The 16,999-nt window shown below is 43.2% G+C and overlaps 1 protein-coding gene across 3 annotated transcripts in view; it reads right to left on the bottom strand.

The window, feature by feature from the left end:
- Window positions 1-16,999, bottom strand: part of STEAP3 (STEAP3 metalloreductase) — a 137,883-nt gene that overhangs the window by 53,217 nt on the left and 67,667 nt on the right. Inside the window, exon 5 of one of the 3 annotated variants that reach the window (XM_082397902.1) lies at window positions 13,260-16,254. The exons of the other annotated variants lie outside the window; for them this stretch is intronic. Within the exon in view, the coding sequence (XP_082254028.1) occupies window positions 16,231-16,254 (24 nt within the window). The 3' untranslated portion in view covers window positions 13,260-16,230. Of the gene's footprint in view, window positions 1-13,259; window positions 16,255-16,999 lie in introns of those variants that run through there. 3 annotated transcript variants of the gene reach the window in all.

Below are 16,999 nucleotides of genomic sequence, written 5' to 3'. Positions count from 1 at the left end.
AGAAAACATAACAATTGTAAATATATATGCACCCAACATAGGTGCACCTCAATATGCAAGGTAAATGTTAACAGCCATAAAAGGGGAAATCGACAGTAACACAATAATAGTGGGGGACTGTAACACCCCACTCACACCAATGGATAGATCATCCAGACAGAAAATTAATAAGGGAACACAAGCCTTAAATAACACATTAGACCAGATAGATAGATTTAATTGATACTTAATGGACATTCCATCTGAAAGCAGCAGAATACACTTTCTTCTCCAGTGCACATGGAGCATTCTCCAAGATAGATCACAACTTGGGCGACAAATCGAGCCTAGGTAAATTTAAGGAAATCGAAATCATATCAAGCATCTTTTCCAACCACAACGCTGAGATTAGAAATCAATTACAGGAAAAAAAACTGTAAAAAACACAAACACATGGAGGCTAAACAATATGTTACTAAATAATCAATGGATCACTGAAAAAATCAAAGAGGAAATGAAATACCTAGAGAAAAGTGACAATGAAAACACAACAATCCAAAACCTATGGAACACATTAAAAGCAATTCTAAGGGGAAGTTTATAGCAATACAATCCTACCTCAAGAAACAAGAAAAATCTCAAACAACCTATCCTTACACCTAAAGCAACTAGAGAGAGAAGAACAACCAAAACCCAAAGTTAGTAGAAGCAAAGAAATTGTAAAAATCAGAGCAGAAATAAATGAAATAGAGACGAAGAAAATAGCAAAGATCAATGAAACTAAAAGATTCTCAAAGGTTCTTTGCAAAGGTAAACAAAATTGATAAACCTTTAGCCAGACTCATCAAGAAAAAAAGGGAGAGGATTCAAATCAATAAAATTAGAAATGAAAAAGGAGAAGTTACAATGGACACCACAGAAATGCAAAGAATCATAAGAGATTACTACAAGCAACTTTACACCAATAAAATGGACAACCTAGAAGAAATGGACAAATTCTTAGAAAGATGCAACCTTCCAAGACTGAGCCAGGAAGAAATAGAAAATATGAACAGCTCAGTCACAAGTACTGAAATTGAAACTGTGATTAAAAATCTTCCAACAGGGTCCTCCCTGGTGGTGCAGTGGTTAAGAATCTGCCTGCCAATGAAGGGGACATGGGTTCGATCCCTGGTCCAGGAAGATCCCACATGCCGCTGAGCAACTAAGCCCATGTGCCACAACTACTGAGCCCACGTGCCACACTACTGAAGGCCATGTGCCCTAGAGCCCGTGCGCCACAACTACTGAGCCCCTGTGCTGCAACTACTGAAGCCTGCGTGCATAGAGCCCGTGCTCTGCAGCAAGAGAAGCCTCCGCAATGAGAAACCCCATGCACAGCAATGAAGAGTAGCCCCTACTCGCTGCAACTAGAGAAAGCCCACGTGCAGCAGTGAAGACCCCACGCAGCCAAAAAATTTTTTTAAACAATAAAAAAATAAAAATCTTCCAACAAACAAAAGTCCAGGGCCAGATAGTTTCACAGGTGAATTCTATCAAACATTTAGAGAAGAGTTAATACCTACCCTTCTGAAATTCTTCCAAAGAATTACAGAGGAAGGAACACTCCCAAACTCATTCTACAAGGCCACCATCGCCCTGATACCAAAACCAGACAAAGATATCACGAAAAAAGAAAATTACAGGGCAATATCACTGATGAACATAGACGCAAAAATCCTCAACAAAATACTAGCAAACCCAATCCAACAATACATTAAAAGGATCATACACCATGATCAAGTGGGATTTATCCCAGGGATATAAGGATTCTTCAATATATGCAAATCAATCAATGTGATACACCACATTAACAAACTGAAGAATAAAAACTGTATGATCTTCTCAATAGATGCAGAAAAAGCTTTTGACAAAGTTCAACACCCAGTTATGATAAAAACTATGTCCAGAAAGTGGGCATAGAGGGAACCTACCTCAACATAATAAAGGCCATATAGGACAAACCTACAGCAAACATCAAAATAAGCAAATGGGACCTAATTAAACTTAAAAGCTTTTGCACAGCAAAGGAAAACATAAAGAAAACAAAAAGACAGCCGTCAGAATGGGAGAAGATATATGCAAATGAAGCAACCGACAAGGGATTAATCTCCAAAATATACAAACAGCTCATGCAGCTCAATATCAAAACAACAACAACAACAAAAAAACCAACCCAATCAAAAAATGGGCAGAAGACCTAAATAGACATTTCTCCAAAGAAGACATACAGATGGCCAACAAATACATGAAAGGATGCTTAATATCACTAATTATTAGAGAAATGCAAATCAAAACTACAATGAGGTATCACCTCACACTGGTTAGAATGGCCATCATCAAAAAAATCTGCAAACAGTAAATGCTGGAGAGGGTGAGGAGAAAAGGGAACCCTCTTGCACTGTTGGTGGGAATGTAAATTGATACAGCCACTATGGAGAACAGTATGGAGGTTCCTTAAAAAATGAAAAATAGAGCTACCATATGACCCAGAAATCCCACTCCTAGGCGTATATGCAGAGAAAACCATAATTCAAAAAGATGCATGCACCCCAATGTTCATTGCAACACTATTTACAATAGCCAGGACATTGGAAGCAACCTAAATGTCCATTGACAGAGGAATGGATAAAGAAGATATGGTACATATATACAATGGAATATTACTCAGCCATAAAAAGGAATAAAATAGTGCCCTTTGCGGACACGTGGATGGACCTAGAGATTGTCATACAGAGTGAAGTAAGAAAGAGAAAAACAAGTATCATATAATATCACTTATACGTAGAATCTAGAAAAATGGTACAGATGAACTTATTTGCAAAGCAGAAATAGAGTCACAGAGGTAGAGAACAAAGTTATGGTTACTAAGCGGAGAAGAGGGGGTGGGATGAATTGGGAGATTGGGATTGACATATATACACTACTATGTATAGCATAGATAACTAATGAGAACCTACTGAATAGCACAGGGAACTCTACTCAACGCTCTGTGGTGACATAAATGGGAAGGAAATCTAAAAAAAGAGTGAATATATGTCTATGTATAACATTCACTTAGCTGTACAGCAGAAACTAACACAACATTGTAAAGCAACTATACTCCAATAAAAATTAAGAAATAAAAATAACAGGAATATGCAGGATGTGTGTCATGCTGCTCTGCAGTGTGGGTTTTTAGAGAGCTGTGACCCGACTATTCTGTGCTTCTGGCTCTTCACATGAGTATTCAGTAAGTAATATTCATAGGCAGTGAGATTTAAGATCGAGAAGATCCATTTCAGGCCCCAGATGATGTCATACGACTCCTGAAATACATGAAGGCAAACCTTTTGGAAAATGCTGGGAATGTTGCCTTAGAGATTCAAGGCTTTGGTTTTAGCCTCATACCTATTAAGTTCAATCCACAGGAAAAATGCCACCCCCAATAATCATATTCTTGTGGTCCATGAGTGAGCAGAGTACGCTTGAGGCTCTGATTCTTTAACAGGACTAAGGCAAGTGATAAGGATAAGACTGTGGGTGCTTCTTCCCCCCGTTTCTCACTTCTTGGGAAATGAGAGCCAGAAAGATCAAGGACTGTCATCTTCAATCCTTTTGTTGTTAAATCCCATTTAGTGAAATACAAGAATCCCATTTAATTTCCTGATCATTGCCCCTTCCCCCTCCACGTAACCCCAGTTTTGTGCCTCATGCCGTCAGACTGTACGTCGCCTGCCTCCCCACCTGCTTGTTGTAGGGCCAGTGCCAGTCCCCCTTGTTCCCTGCAAACTCAGACCAGCTCCTGGCTCAGGCCAGTACTACTCCTGTCGTCATTTGCTCTAGGCAAGCCTTCCGGTACCATGGGTCCTGGCGGTCACTGGCCAGCTCAGCGGTCTCAGCCACCTGCTCCTACAGTCACACTGTAGCCATAGTTACCACCAGTAACCACATCCTCGTCCACAGCTTCGTCTCGGCATCATGCCTCTCATTCATCAACCACTGCCTACTGCCGTTCCCTTTCTCTCCCTCCGGTGCCCTCTCCCACAGCCCGTCAACCTCACAAGACTCCGCCATCGTTGACTCCACTGTCTTCTCAGTGTTCCTCCCCTAACCTAATCGAGATTTTCTGGTCCTCCATTATCATGCCTTTGTATGACCCTCACTTACCACCCCCAAGCCCCCAGGTTTAATTCCACGCTCTGCCTTCTCCACACCTGCCCTGAATAGCTGCATGGCTGCCTAAGAACATGTTGACCGACAAAGCTTTAGTTCACGACTACTAAGCTCAAGTGAGTTCCTAACGCTGCCCTACAGTTCTTACACTTCCCTGGTTCCTATTTCACTGAGAAAACAGGGGTCATCAGAAGACAGCTTGCTTCTGTTCCGCCACAGTGACGGTGGTGAATGAGCAGTGCCCCTTTCTGAGTCTGTCCTCTACTCGTGCATCCACCCCGCCTCGCGAGCTCCGCCGTAGCAGTCAGCCTCTCCCTCTCCTGCGTCGTCTCACCTCCCCTCTCCACTGGATCATTCCCAGCAGCATGTAAACGTGCTGTAACGTCTCCCATCTTGACCATCCCACAGCAGTTGTCCCATTTTCCCTTTACAGCAAAGTTCCTTAACAGGATTATACATACCCTCTTTTTTTCCGCTTTCTCTCTTCCCATTTTCCCCTGAACTCTCTCCAATTGGGTTTCCATCCCCATTATTCTACTGAAATGGGTCTGGTCAGGATCACCAATGGTTTCCCTGTTGCCAAAGGAATATGATTCTCTGTCTTCTAATTACTTAACCTATCAGAAGCATTTGACCCAGAGATTGACTTGGCACTCTCCTACTTGCAAACACGGTCTTCATTTAGCTTCCTCAAGCTCCGCTGGCAACTCATCCTGATTTCCTTTGCTGGTCCTTCCTCATCTTCTTAACCTTTCTACTCCCTCGATGACCTCATGCATCTCACAACTTTAAATGACTACTAGATGCCGTGGACTCCCGACTTTATACAACAGCCCAGATCTTGCCCACGAATCCTGCGTGCGTACATCTAACTGGCTACTCTCCATTAAGATGGTTAATAGGCATCAACTAATAGATATCTCAGACTTTAACATGTCAGAAACCAAGCTTCTGAGCTTTCTCCCCAAACCTGGTCCCTCCTCAGTCTTCCCCAGCAAAGGAAAGAACTCTAGTTGTCCATGTGTTCGGGCCAAAAACTTGGGAGTCATCTCTCTTTTTCCTCTTATACTCCACATCCAGTCCATCAGCCAGCCCTGTTTGTTCCACCTTCAAGGTATATCCAGTGTCCAGCCTCACAGTCGTAGCCTTTTTCACTGCTACCACCTGGTCCGAGGCACCAGCATCCCTCACCTGGATTATTGCAGTAGCCATCTAACTGGGTTCCCTGCTCCCACTCCTACCCCACTACAGTTCTCCACCCAGCAGTCACAGTGATTCTTCTAGAACATAAGTCAAATCCCGTCATGCTTCAGCTTAAAACCCTCACTCAGAGAAAAAGCCAGTTTCCTGCTGAGGCATACAAGGCCCTAAGTGATCAGCCCCTGCCACCTCTGTGGCTTTCTCTAACATCTCCCCTCACTCTGCAATAGCCCCCTTGGTCTTGGTTCTCTTCTTGATACGTGCCAAACATAACACCTCAGAGCCTTTGCACTTGCTCTTCCCACTGCTTGCAATGCCTTTTCTCCCAGTTATTTTTATGGGCTGCCCCCTCATTTTTGTCAGATATCTGCTCAAATGCCATTAAAGAAGCCTTCCCTGCTCGCCCTGTATAAAATAGCAAATGCCTGCCCCTGCAGCACTCCCTGTCCCTTGAACTCTACTCTTAAAAAATCTTTTTCTAGTCAGTCTCCTAACAGGCTATCCACAGTATGTAGCATTGTGCTGCCGCTTAATAGGCCAGCACGAGTATTTCTTGAATGAAAGAATGACTTTAGGATTATATTTGAATCTTAAAGCAAAACTTTATAGATTCTTGAAGCTCATCCCTTAGCAAAGTAGGCCGGATAAATTCTAGATGCTTTTTTACTTGAAGGACAGTCATCTAGATTTGTATACTAATATGGACCTGGCCCTGCGGTAATCGGCCAGCAGTCCTGAATGCAGATGTGCTTCAAATGCAGTTGAGGAAATGAGATTAAAAATCTTGTTACAGTTGGTGTTTATTCATCTGAAGCTGGTCGCTGCCACCCCTGCCTAGGCATGCAGCTGACAGCTCTCTTCGCTGTGCAGTCTCTGTGTGTGCCTGGAGGCCATCGTGTACCTCGTGTGACGGCTTTTTTACAAGCTGGAAAAAAACCGCGGTGGTGGGTATTCACAATAGGCAAGATAAGTGTCCTAGACTGTCATCTGTTTCTGTTTGAACTGTCCCCGGAAAGCCGAGTAGAAAACTGCACAGCGAATTCTACAACTGTACAAATTACAGCAGGATTTTTCCCCCACTTGCCTTAAGACAAAGTTACTTGTTTTAAAAGTGATTTAGAAGTGAACTTGTGGTGACATTTAAAATTATACAAATTGAAAAAGGCAAATGGTGCACTTTTGCCTGCATTGGAATTATTTATCTTTCAGTGTTTGCTTTAGGAAAGCATGAGGAGGAGGAAAGAGCATTGACTCTGAAGTCAGACAGCCCTGGGAAGGAAGGACACACACACTGTCACCGGCGTGGAGGTGTAACCTTGGGCAAGCGGCTCGGCCTCTCCAGGTCTCAGTCTCTTGTCCTGTTAAATGGGGATAATAACACTAACCGCACAGGATTGCTCTGAGCTTCGGTAGGATGGCCTAGCTCTGTGCCTGGCACACACATACTCTATTTTGGGAAGAACTATCGTGTTGCTATTTTCACAAAGGAGACTATTCATCCCCATTAGGGACAATCTAGACAGATGAGATTATCCTGCATCAAATGCTGGGCAGTAGAGCCAAGCCTTTACAAGACAGCTATTTCCTGCTGCTTGCCAATTCTCTCTGCTTGACCTGTTGGTTCCAACAGCACAGCTCAGCAATGTTCTTGGACCCAGGGAAGAATTCATTTTGCTTTTTCCAAGAAATCTTCCCATCCCATTTCCTTTCCTGAGAAGCGTTGTCCTCGGATGCAGCTCACCCTTCGCACATTACCTGTCAAATGTTTCGTGTGCATGTCCCCTTTCTTCTGGTTGGCATTGTTCCCAATTAGGACTGAGTTAATTAACAACAGCAGAACAATTTAAATTCCCTTTTTAAAAGAATAAGGCCAGCCCCTTCTCTATTCTCTGGGTATAACTTGCTTAAAATGGGGAGGAGATCGGGGGTGATAGAATGAATGGGTTCCACAGAGGTGGATATGGATTTTTTTTTTAAAGAATTTTATAGTAATCTTTTTTTAAAAATTTTATTTATTTATTTATTTATTTTTATATTTATTTTTGGCTGTGTTGGGTCTTCATTTCTGTGCGAGGGCTTTCTCTAGTTGCGGCAAGTGGGGGCCACTCTTCATTGCGGTGCGCGGGCCTCTCACTATCGCAGCCTCTCTTGTTGCAGAGCACAGGCTCCAGACGCGCAGGCTCAGTAGTTGTGGCTCACGGGCCCAGTTGCTCCGCGGCATGTGGGATCTTCCCAGACCAGGGCTCGAACCCGTGTCCCCTGCATTGGCAGGCAGATTCTCAACCACTGCGCCACCAGGGAAGCCCGGATGTTTTTCAAACAAATATCATCTTTGGGAAGAGCAATCTTGCAAAAGCCGGTTTTACCATTTGAATTTTCCAGATACCTGCCCGGGCTTCGTTATTGGTGCTGATTAATGCCTGGCCATTAGTATGAAGATCTTATAGAGCAGCTGTTCCTCTAATATAACGCCTTTCCTGCTGTTCTAGCCAATACCCACTCCACAGACCGGAAGTCCAGGCAGCAGGTCAGGAGGAGGAAACTCCGCTATGGACTCGGCTCCATCTGCCTGCTATCTGCCAGCAGGTGTCAGCAGAGGCTGCTGGGCCTCAGAGCCACCGGGGCAGAGAGGGCTGAGGCGTCCGTCAATGACTGTGCTTAGTGGGGAGGTTTGTACACCTCTTGAGTCGGCCCTGCAGTCCATCAGCTGAAAGTCAAAGCCTTCGACCAGTAAATGGTATGTTGTACTCACGGACAAAGCGATTGTGTGGTTTCTACTGCCTAAAATTTTGATTTGTTTCAAAAACCAGTGCCTAATTATTTCAAAGCCAGTGCCTTACTTTTAGTCGGCTATACCTTTATAATCTTGTTTATTTCTACAACGAATACCAATAATGTGTTAACGCTTCAGAAAATGCTCCTACTTATTTGTTGAGGAGGATTATTTTTTAAAGCTAAGGACTGAAAGGTGGCAAGCAAGTTTTAATAGAGGCTTTGTTAAAAGCTTCCAAGTATGGCAAGTCCCTCACATGCGAACGAGTTCCATTCTGAGAGCACGTTCGTAAGTCCAATTTGTTCTTAAGTCCAACAAAGTTAGCCTAGGTACCCAACTAACACAATCAGCTATATAGTACTGTACTGTAATAGGTTTATAATACTTTTCACACAAATAATACATGAAAAACAAACACAAAAAATAAAAACATTTTTCATCTTACAGTACAGTACCTTGAAAAGTATAGTAGTACAGTACAACAGCTGGCATACAGGGCTGGCATCGAGTGAACAGGCAAGAAGAGTTACGACAGGAGGAGGGAGAGGAGGTGGGAGATGGTAGAGCTGAAGGGTCGTCAGCAATAGGAGACGGAGGGCAAGCTGCAATGTCACTCACGCCTGACGTGGATGGCACAGGTTCTGGTTCCTTGCTGGATTCAATTCTATCTACCCTCTTGAAAAAATGATCCAGTGATGTCTGGGTAGTAGCTCTTTTCTTCTTGGCATAGATGACACGGTAGCACTGGATTGCATTCTGAATGGCTTCTGCATCCTTCGTGTACCATTCTAAGTTCAGGTCCTGTGCCTCAAAAACTAACAGTGCCCCCTCAAATAAAGAAAATCCCCTTGCCATTTCCTGCGTCATGAATCTCTTCGGTTCTTCAGTTACTTCTTCTTCCTCTTGTCTCTGTTCGTCCTTTCTCTGGGCCTCCAATTCCTGGCGCTTCTTAGCAGCACCAGCTACATCACTGCTGTTTTTACGCTTGCTTCTGGACAGCCTGGGCTTGAAATAAAGATACTGTACTACTGTACTCTATACAGTACTGTACAGTAAAGTACACAAAAGCACAACCACTTGCAGAGGATGCACGCACGTGACAATGTACGCCAGACATGTTATCTAACTTACGTGATTTGACAAGCGAACGCACGTTCGCATCTTTGAAAGTTTGCAACTTGAAGGTTCGTATGTAGGGGACTTACTGTATACTGCATTATATACAACTTCCTTTGTTTGGCTGAGGTGAGATACTTGAACCAATTCCTTCCCAAACCAGTGATGTTTGTGCATACATTGCACTTGGTGGAAGGCCTTGGAAGCTCTCTTTTTGCGAGCTTTAAAGCAGTGCCCACAGCTCTGGGAGCAAAGACTCCCACCTCAAGGACACAGGCATTACTTTGCACGAGGGAGGTGGCGTCTCTCTTCCCTTCTGAAGGCTGGATGTTCTCACACGTGATTAGGCAATGCCATTAACCCTGAATAGTTTACAAAAAACCCTGTGGTTTTTTTCTGAATTATTTTAAAAACTTTAAAACATCACTTTAAGTTAGTGAACAGAATTAAAATCCAGTCTGCTGTGGTGCAGAATTGCCTCCGTGGGTTCTCTTCATGGTTTAGCTTCAGTCTGGCTATTAGAAGAAAACTTTTTGGGCAGACAGAGGGCTGAGGTGGTGCGAGGAGTGGGGCCTGAGAGTAGGTTTGAGGTAGCAGGGTCTCTTTACAGCTTTGGGGACTCTGTTGATGTCTAATTTCAGCCCCAGTGCTGTCAATGCCATTCAGCTCTTTAATGCATGTACCACAGCTGGTAGATGCTTCCAGACTAAGATGCTGATGAAAGACTTGGTCAAGTGCAAGATGAAGCACAGAGGCTGGAAAGGAGGAGAAGATTTGATGTAGGAGCTAGTCCAACCCTTCCCCAGCTCTCCCTTTTCCAAATTCTTACAGCCCTGGGCTGAATGGGACTCCCCTGACCCAGTGAGCATTCTGTGGTCTTAGGTCTCCCATATTTGATGGAAATGTGTTGGGACCTGTTGTGCAAAGGCATGGTGACTAGCCTTCCTCAGAGTCTCCAGCTCAAGAGGACAGAGTAGTACAGAGACAGGGATTTGTGTGTGGTCCTCTGTATTCTCCCCTCCGCTCATTCCAAGGTCGTCAGACTCTTTGGTGTCCTAGCCCAGGGTGCTTGAAGGCTTGAAAGCAGAAGCAACTTGAAGATAAATTCTTTAAGTCTTTCCTGAAAGCCTTAGCTGGTCAGGCAGATTTTGGAAGGGAGGGTGGGTGAGACTGGGGAGCTGGAGTGATTCCCCAAGGCAGGCGAGGATGGAGGCCTGTGGGTTCTACCATAAGCAGGTGTCTGCATTCTCGTGGGGGTCTGGCCTCAGAGGCAAAGAGCTAGCCCTAAGCAGGGGGAGCACTCCACCTCCACCCAAGACCCCGGGCCTCCACTCTTCCTGTGAGCAGCCAAGTTGCTCAGCCTCTCAGAACCACAGGGATTGAGACAACAGGCATTTCTGGGAAAGCCACTGTGAACTGAAGACTAAGAGTCTCTGGAATGCGTTGCCCCAGGACCTTTGCATACCCTCAGGCAGAGAATAAGGAAGCTCAATAATGACTGAGGTTGAATTTCAAGCCAGATAGGGACTTGGAATCGGACTTCAGAAAATCAAAAAAACATGAAATTTCTTTTACACATATGTTTACAATTGCAGATTCATACCCACTATACCAAGTTGACCCAACCTAATATTTAAGGAAGGGCAACATAGCCTCTTCGTTACCAACCAAAATGATAATTTAATGAAAAATGGAGTACCGAATTAAATTCTACTCCTAAATTATCAAAAGAAACATCTCTTTTTTGGAGAATTAAAAAATATATTTATTTTATTTTTACCAATTTAAAAAAATGTCCAATGGTACTGAAAGCATTATACTAGCTTCCTGACCTAACTCCTCTCCCTAGTCTCAAAACCCAAGAGCAACTATTTTAAACTCTTATATTAGTTCCTTCTGCTATCTATCTCCACAGTTCATCTTATATGCTCCTGTTCCTTTCCTTGATTTGTCCATTTGTGGAAGAATCTATTGACTTCCTATTATAGAAGGGAATTGACTCAACCTATTACAGGTAGGTGAGGATTTAACTCTTTTATGCTACTTTCACATTTCTGCCCCCTGTTTTCACACTGTATTTGAACAGTTTTTAGTTAGATCAACATTCAGTGTTTACACTGTTATGGTTGTATACCATGATTGTGCCTTTTCTTGGGAATTTGTAAATGCTTTCCAGCTTCACATGTGTAGTTGTCTGTATACATATACATACGTTTCCCCATCAGATTGGTCTAAGCCTCTTGTAGTTTTTCCAAACTATTGAAGCACATCAGATAACCTCTTCTCCCTGGCCTGCTGTTTTCTGAGACCTCTATCCTGCTCCAACCAGGATGGGCTGCTCCTTGGGTCTGCTGTAAAAATATTACAGGGGGCTTCCCACTGTCATCATCTGGGACTCCCCTCCCTTGCTTTCCTGTCCTCTTTGTTCCCTGAATACTTTACTGTTGTCTTGTCTCACTTGTTGAGCTGTAGCACAGCTTCTAGTAGTTTCCTAAAAATGAGCACACAGAAGGTCCATGTTTTGAAATGTTTGAAAATGTCTTTGTTTTTCTCTCAGACACTGTTGGTGGGTATTGAAATCTAGGCTGAAACACCGATGCTCAGAATTTTGAAGGCACCGTCCCATCGCTTTTAGCTTATAGGAAGCCGTTGAGAGGACCCGTGCCATTCTAAGCCTTATTTTTTTGTAGGCAAACCATTTTTTTCTCTCTAAAAGCTTTTAGAACATTCTCTTTATCCCAGGTGTGATAAAATCTCACAACCTGGTGCTTGTGTTTTAAGGCTTTGGGTTGGGCATTTGGTGGACCATTTTAATCTAGAAACTTGTGTCTTTCAGTTTGGGGAAGTTTTCTTGTATAGGTTGATGATTTCTTTTTTTCCTCTGTTTTCTCTGCTTCCTGGATTTCTCCTCTAAAGCCTTTATCTTTTGTCTTCTGGTTTGCCTTTCTGGGAAATTTACTAAGTTTTATCTTCCTACTTTTCTATTGATTTTTAAAGATTTCTGCTCTCATATTTTTGATTTTCAATTTTTAATTCTCTATTTCCTTTCTATAGTGTCCTTTTCTTATTTTATGGGTGCAGTATCTTCTCTTTTCTCTCTAAAGATGTTAGGTGTAGTTTTATTGGAATGTTTTATTCTGTTCCTTACATTGTTTCTGTTTCCTCTGGGTTCCTTTCCCCAGTTTGCTTTAGTTTCTTTCTTGTGTGGTAGAGGTATTCCTCAAATGTCTGTCCATTTATATTAAGCTTGAGGTGCTAAACAACTTCTTAAAAGAGCTCTGTGGGTGGATGGGACCTGCTGAATGGTGCTGCAGGTCCCAGAGTCCAGAGGATAAATGTCCAGTCTCCTGCCTGGGAACAGCCCGAGGTTCCCAGGGTCCAGAAGCGTGAGTCAGCCAGCTTCTTAGCACGTTCTGTGAGCACTTTACTCGGAGCTTCTTCATTCTGGCAATTCCTACTCCTCTATTAACTGTCCATCTTCAAAAATTGGATGAACTCTCTTAATCTCTTTGTCTTCATGGGCTTATACCTATGCTATTCCTTTATCCTCATTTTATTGGAGTTTCCAGAGGAGATGATATAATGAATATGGTCGGTCTATCATGTTTAACTGGAAATCTGCTTGCATGCTCTTTCCCTGTTTCCTTTTTAAAAATGGAAGTATAATTTACATATAGTAAAATGCAAAGACCTTAAGTGTACAGTTCCATGAGGCGTGACAAATGTGCAATCTATATCCCTACCTGCATCTTTACAGAACGTGCCCATGCCCCAGCGATTTCCTTCATGCCCCTTTTCAGTTCCCTCCCTGCCTTTCCACCATCAAAAGCCACTGTTCTGATTTCTGTCACTATAGATAAGTTTGGGATCCTCATTTTTGAATGTTTGAGGGAAGTATTTATATGGTACAAATCACTCTCCCAACTTATCTAACTGAAGAACAACTCTATTATTATAAGAAATCGAAATTTAAGTGAGAGCAACTCTGTTTTATTTAAAAAAAAAAAAAAAGGCACAGAATTTTGTCCAAATCTTACGTCCTTCTTCGGGAGTGAAGAGAGATTTATTGTTACCTAGAAAGACTTTTGAGGAAATCAGTTTCCTCCATAACCATCAGAACTTCATATCACATATTTAGTTTAAAACTCAAGTAGTCAAAAACCATCCTTAATATCTTTGAACAAACATCACACCCTCTTTCTGGATCTTCAAGGTCACACTCCTCTTTGTTCTTCTAAACAAAAACCAAGATTCCCCTTGTTTTCAAATGGATATCTGACCTCTTATCAAAACATATATGATTAGCCATCCTTTCAAATACCTTCTGAAGTGTGTGCACTTGTGGCACAAGGCCCTCAAGGCAGGGGTGGAAGGGAGGGTGGATCCTGGGTGGTGCCGTGTGTGTAGAGGGGACCTGTGATAAGGACTGGGGTGTTCTAATTGCCTAGCTTCTGCCTGGGGGTTGTTCGCTTCATGTAGATCTTCCATGAATGATGAAAGCCATATTTTAAAATGCTAAGTCTGAGTGTCTTTCCCACAACAAGAGTCAGAGACCTCTGTAGGACAAGCTAGGCCATCAGAAGAGAGGCCCAGCAGGTCCAAGAGCAGCTAGCATTTAGTGAGTGCTACTAGATTTACGCACTTAGTTACCCTGCTGGGGTGTAGAGCCTGCTCACGAGCAGCTATCACACTGTCTTTGTAAGGAAGCCAGGAGGGACTCTAAGGGTAAAAGAGAGGTTCCTTAGACTCACCAGCTGTACTAGAAAAAATTTCCTGATTGTAGCTGGAGTGAATGATATCCTTCTTTGCCTTTCACTGCTTTCTGATACCTCCTCAAGATGAGTCAGCTCAGAACTCCTGGAATTAACATTTCACGAGACGGCCCTCCCCTTCTCTTTCCACTTCCACTGCCCTGCTTTGGGCCCTGGTCATTTTTATCTTGACCATAGAGACACTCTCCTGTCTGGTGTCCCTACCTGCAGACTCTTGTGCATTGAGTCCATCTGTCATGTGTGCTACCAGAGTAATCTCTTAAAAATATAAGTCTGGGGCTTCCCTGGTGGCGCAGTGGTTGAGAATCTGCCTGCTAATGCAGGGGACACGGGTTCGAGCCCTGGCCTGGGAAGATCCCACATGCCGCGGAGCAACTAGGCCTGTGAGCCACAACTACTGAGCCTGCGCGTCTGGAGCCTGTGGTCCGCAACAAGAGAGGCCGCGATAGTGAGAGGCCCGCGCACCGCGATGAAGAGTGGCCCCCACCTGCCGCAACTAGAGAAAGCCCTCGCACAGAAACGAAGACCCAACACAGCCATAAATAAATAAATAAATAAACAAATACTTTAATAAAAAAAAAAGTGTAAGTCTGACTATGTCCAAGTCCACACTCTAGTGTGGTGCTGGGGACTTCTTGGTTTAATCTTGTGGCACATCTCTAGAGCCCTCAAGCCACAACTATTGAGCCCGCATGCCACAACTACTGAAACCCATGCACCTAGAGCCCATGCTCCACAACAAGACAAGCCACTGCAATGAGAAGCCCAAGCACCGCAACTAAGAGTAGCCCCCGCTCGCCGCAACTAGAGAAAGCCCACGCGCAGCAACGAAGACCCAACACAGCCAAAAATAAATAAAAAAATAAATAAATTTATTTAAAAAAATAAAAATAAAAAAAACGGAGACAGGACAGAGCCTGTGGGGAAAAAGCCCCATTAAAGCCAATTACTAAGACGTTCCTCCAAAGTCCCCAAAGATGTCTGCACATAGCCACAAAGAATCCATTCTGAGTTGCATGACCCTGATGAAGGTCTTCCCTCATCATATGATTGTTGCAATAAGAATAAGGAAGGAACTCTGAAGCAGTTAAGGTCACTTTGTACTGAGACTATGGCACTCTATCATGTTAAATCAAACGTCATTTGATAGTTATTGTGTCATTCTTTTCAAATGATTTTATGCCCAGTAGATGGTTTTATTATATATGTATGTATAGGTGAATTGGATTTGACTATTGATTTTTAAGAATTTCATAAGAATATGCAAACAAATGTGTATATCTTATTTAAAGAAACCCAAGAAGGAAATTACAAGAGTACTGATGTTTAGTGAAGACTGTGATGGGTATTTTGGATATGAATAACCTTACTTGATCTTCTCCACAATCCTGGCACAATGATATTAAATCCCTTCCTTACAGAATAAAAAACCGAAGCTCATTAATTTGCTGGAGGTCTCTACAGCCACTAACACATACCACCTATAGATAGTTAAATCTAAGTTCATTCATGTGAAATTCTGGGTTAAATTCTTTAGAAAATTGTCAGCCATAAGATTCTGTTGGCAAATACAGTATATTTATTTTAATTTTTTATCCATGTATATGTTTTCTAAATTTAATTTTTAAAAATTTTATATGATTTTTACAGGTCACTTTCCATTTACAGTTATTACAAAACATTGGCTATCTGCCCTGTGTTGTACAATACATCCTTTCCATGTATATGTTTTTAAGTTTCAAACATGAAAAATATTTTAGCCATTAGGCTTCAAAAAAAAATGCATAGTATAGAAAATGAACGTGGGCTGATGTACGTCAGTATTTCCATATGGTAAAAGCCTGAGAAAACCTGGAGCAGTATTTTTGGGGTGGAGGTAATTTGACAATATATACCTAAATCAATGTTACACAAACCCAATGACCCATTGAGGCCTCTTTGGCGATTCTATGTGACACAGTGACACAATAGTTAAGATGAGAGGCTCTGGGGTCCATATGACTCTGGGAAATTTACTTTGAGCCCCATTTTCCTCATCTGTAAAATTAGGCTAATGGTGCCTACTGCATGGGGTGTCATCAAGATTAAATATCAGCTGTCTGTCCAGTGCTTAGCATGGCGTCTCTTAGTGGTGTGGCTCGGCAAGCGGTAGGTAGCTCTTGTCATTGGCTGGAGATGCACTCTCCTTCACGTTGGTTAGCAAGGTGCACTCTTCTGGCTCTGCAGATTGAGAGGGTATGCAGAAACTGAGGTTGCTGCTGGGTAATTATGGAAGACTTCTAGGAACTCCAGGAGGGAGCAAAGATGTCACTTAGAGGAGGAGTGAGCATGAAGTCTGAAACCATTTTCATATTATGGGTGAGCAGAAAGGCCAGATTCTACCAAGAAGCCAATACTGGATGTCTTAGTTGTGCTCCCAAAGGTCTGTGGTCATTTCACTGTGTAAATAGGGCTTGTATTCTGGACTTCCTGGGAAGTCTCAGTTTCCAAGGTTCAGTCCTATTGTCAAAGCCCAATTTCTGAATTTTTGGTTTTGATAATATGGAACCTAGAAGTGGAAAAATCCTCCAATGTCAGTCTTTCAATACTGTAAATTAGATTTGGGACATGGCAAAGAGAAAGGGGAGCAGGTGGGAGGGGTACAGGAAGGACAGAGGGAGGAGAAAGGCAGGACCAGGGCAAACCCTGGGCTGGACACCCAGGAATGTTGGGAGAGTGGGTTGCTGCACTGGGGTTGGGTGAGCACATTACATAAACCAGAGACGGGGAGGGCAGGGTGACGCCAGCAGAGACTGCTGAGTGCTGACCCTTGTACCCTCCACTTGCCCCTGCTGCCCCTTGGTGCCTCCAGGGGCATCCAGCCTGCAGCCTCGAGGGAGGAGGTCACCAGCAGCTCTCTGGAGCCCTGGCCTCCTGCCAAGGGCCCTGTGGAGAGATTTCCCAGGTTGGGAGGTGGGCCTATTAG

This window comes from Balaenoptera borealis (genome assembly GCF_965194805.1).
Source record: "Balaenoptera borealis genome assembly, chromosome: 6".
Taxonomy (NCBI): Eukaryota; Metazoa; Chordata; class Mammalia; order Artiodactyla; family Balaenopteridae; genus Balaenoptera; species Balaenoptera borealis.
Note: the sequence above shows the minus strand (reverse complement) of the source record. Positions and strands in the feature narration are given on the sequence as shown.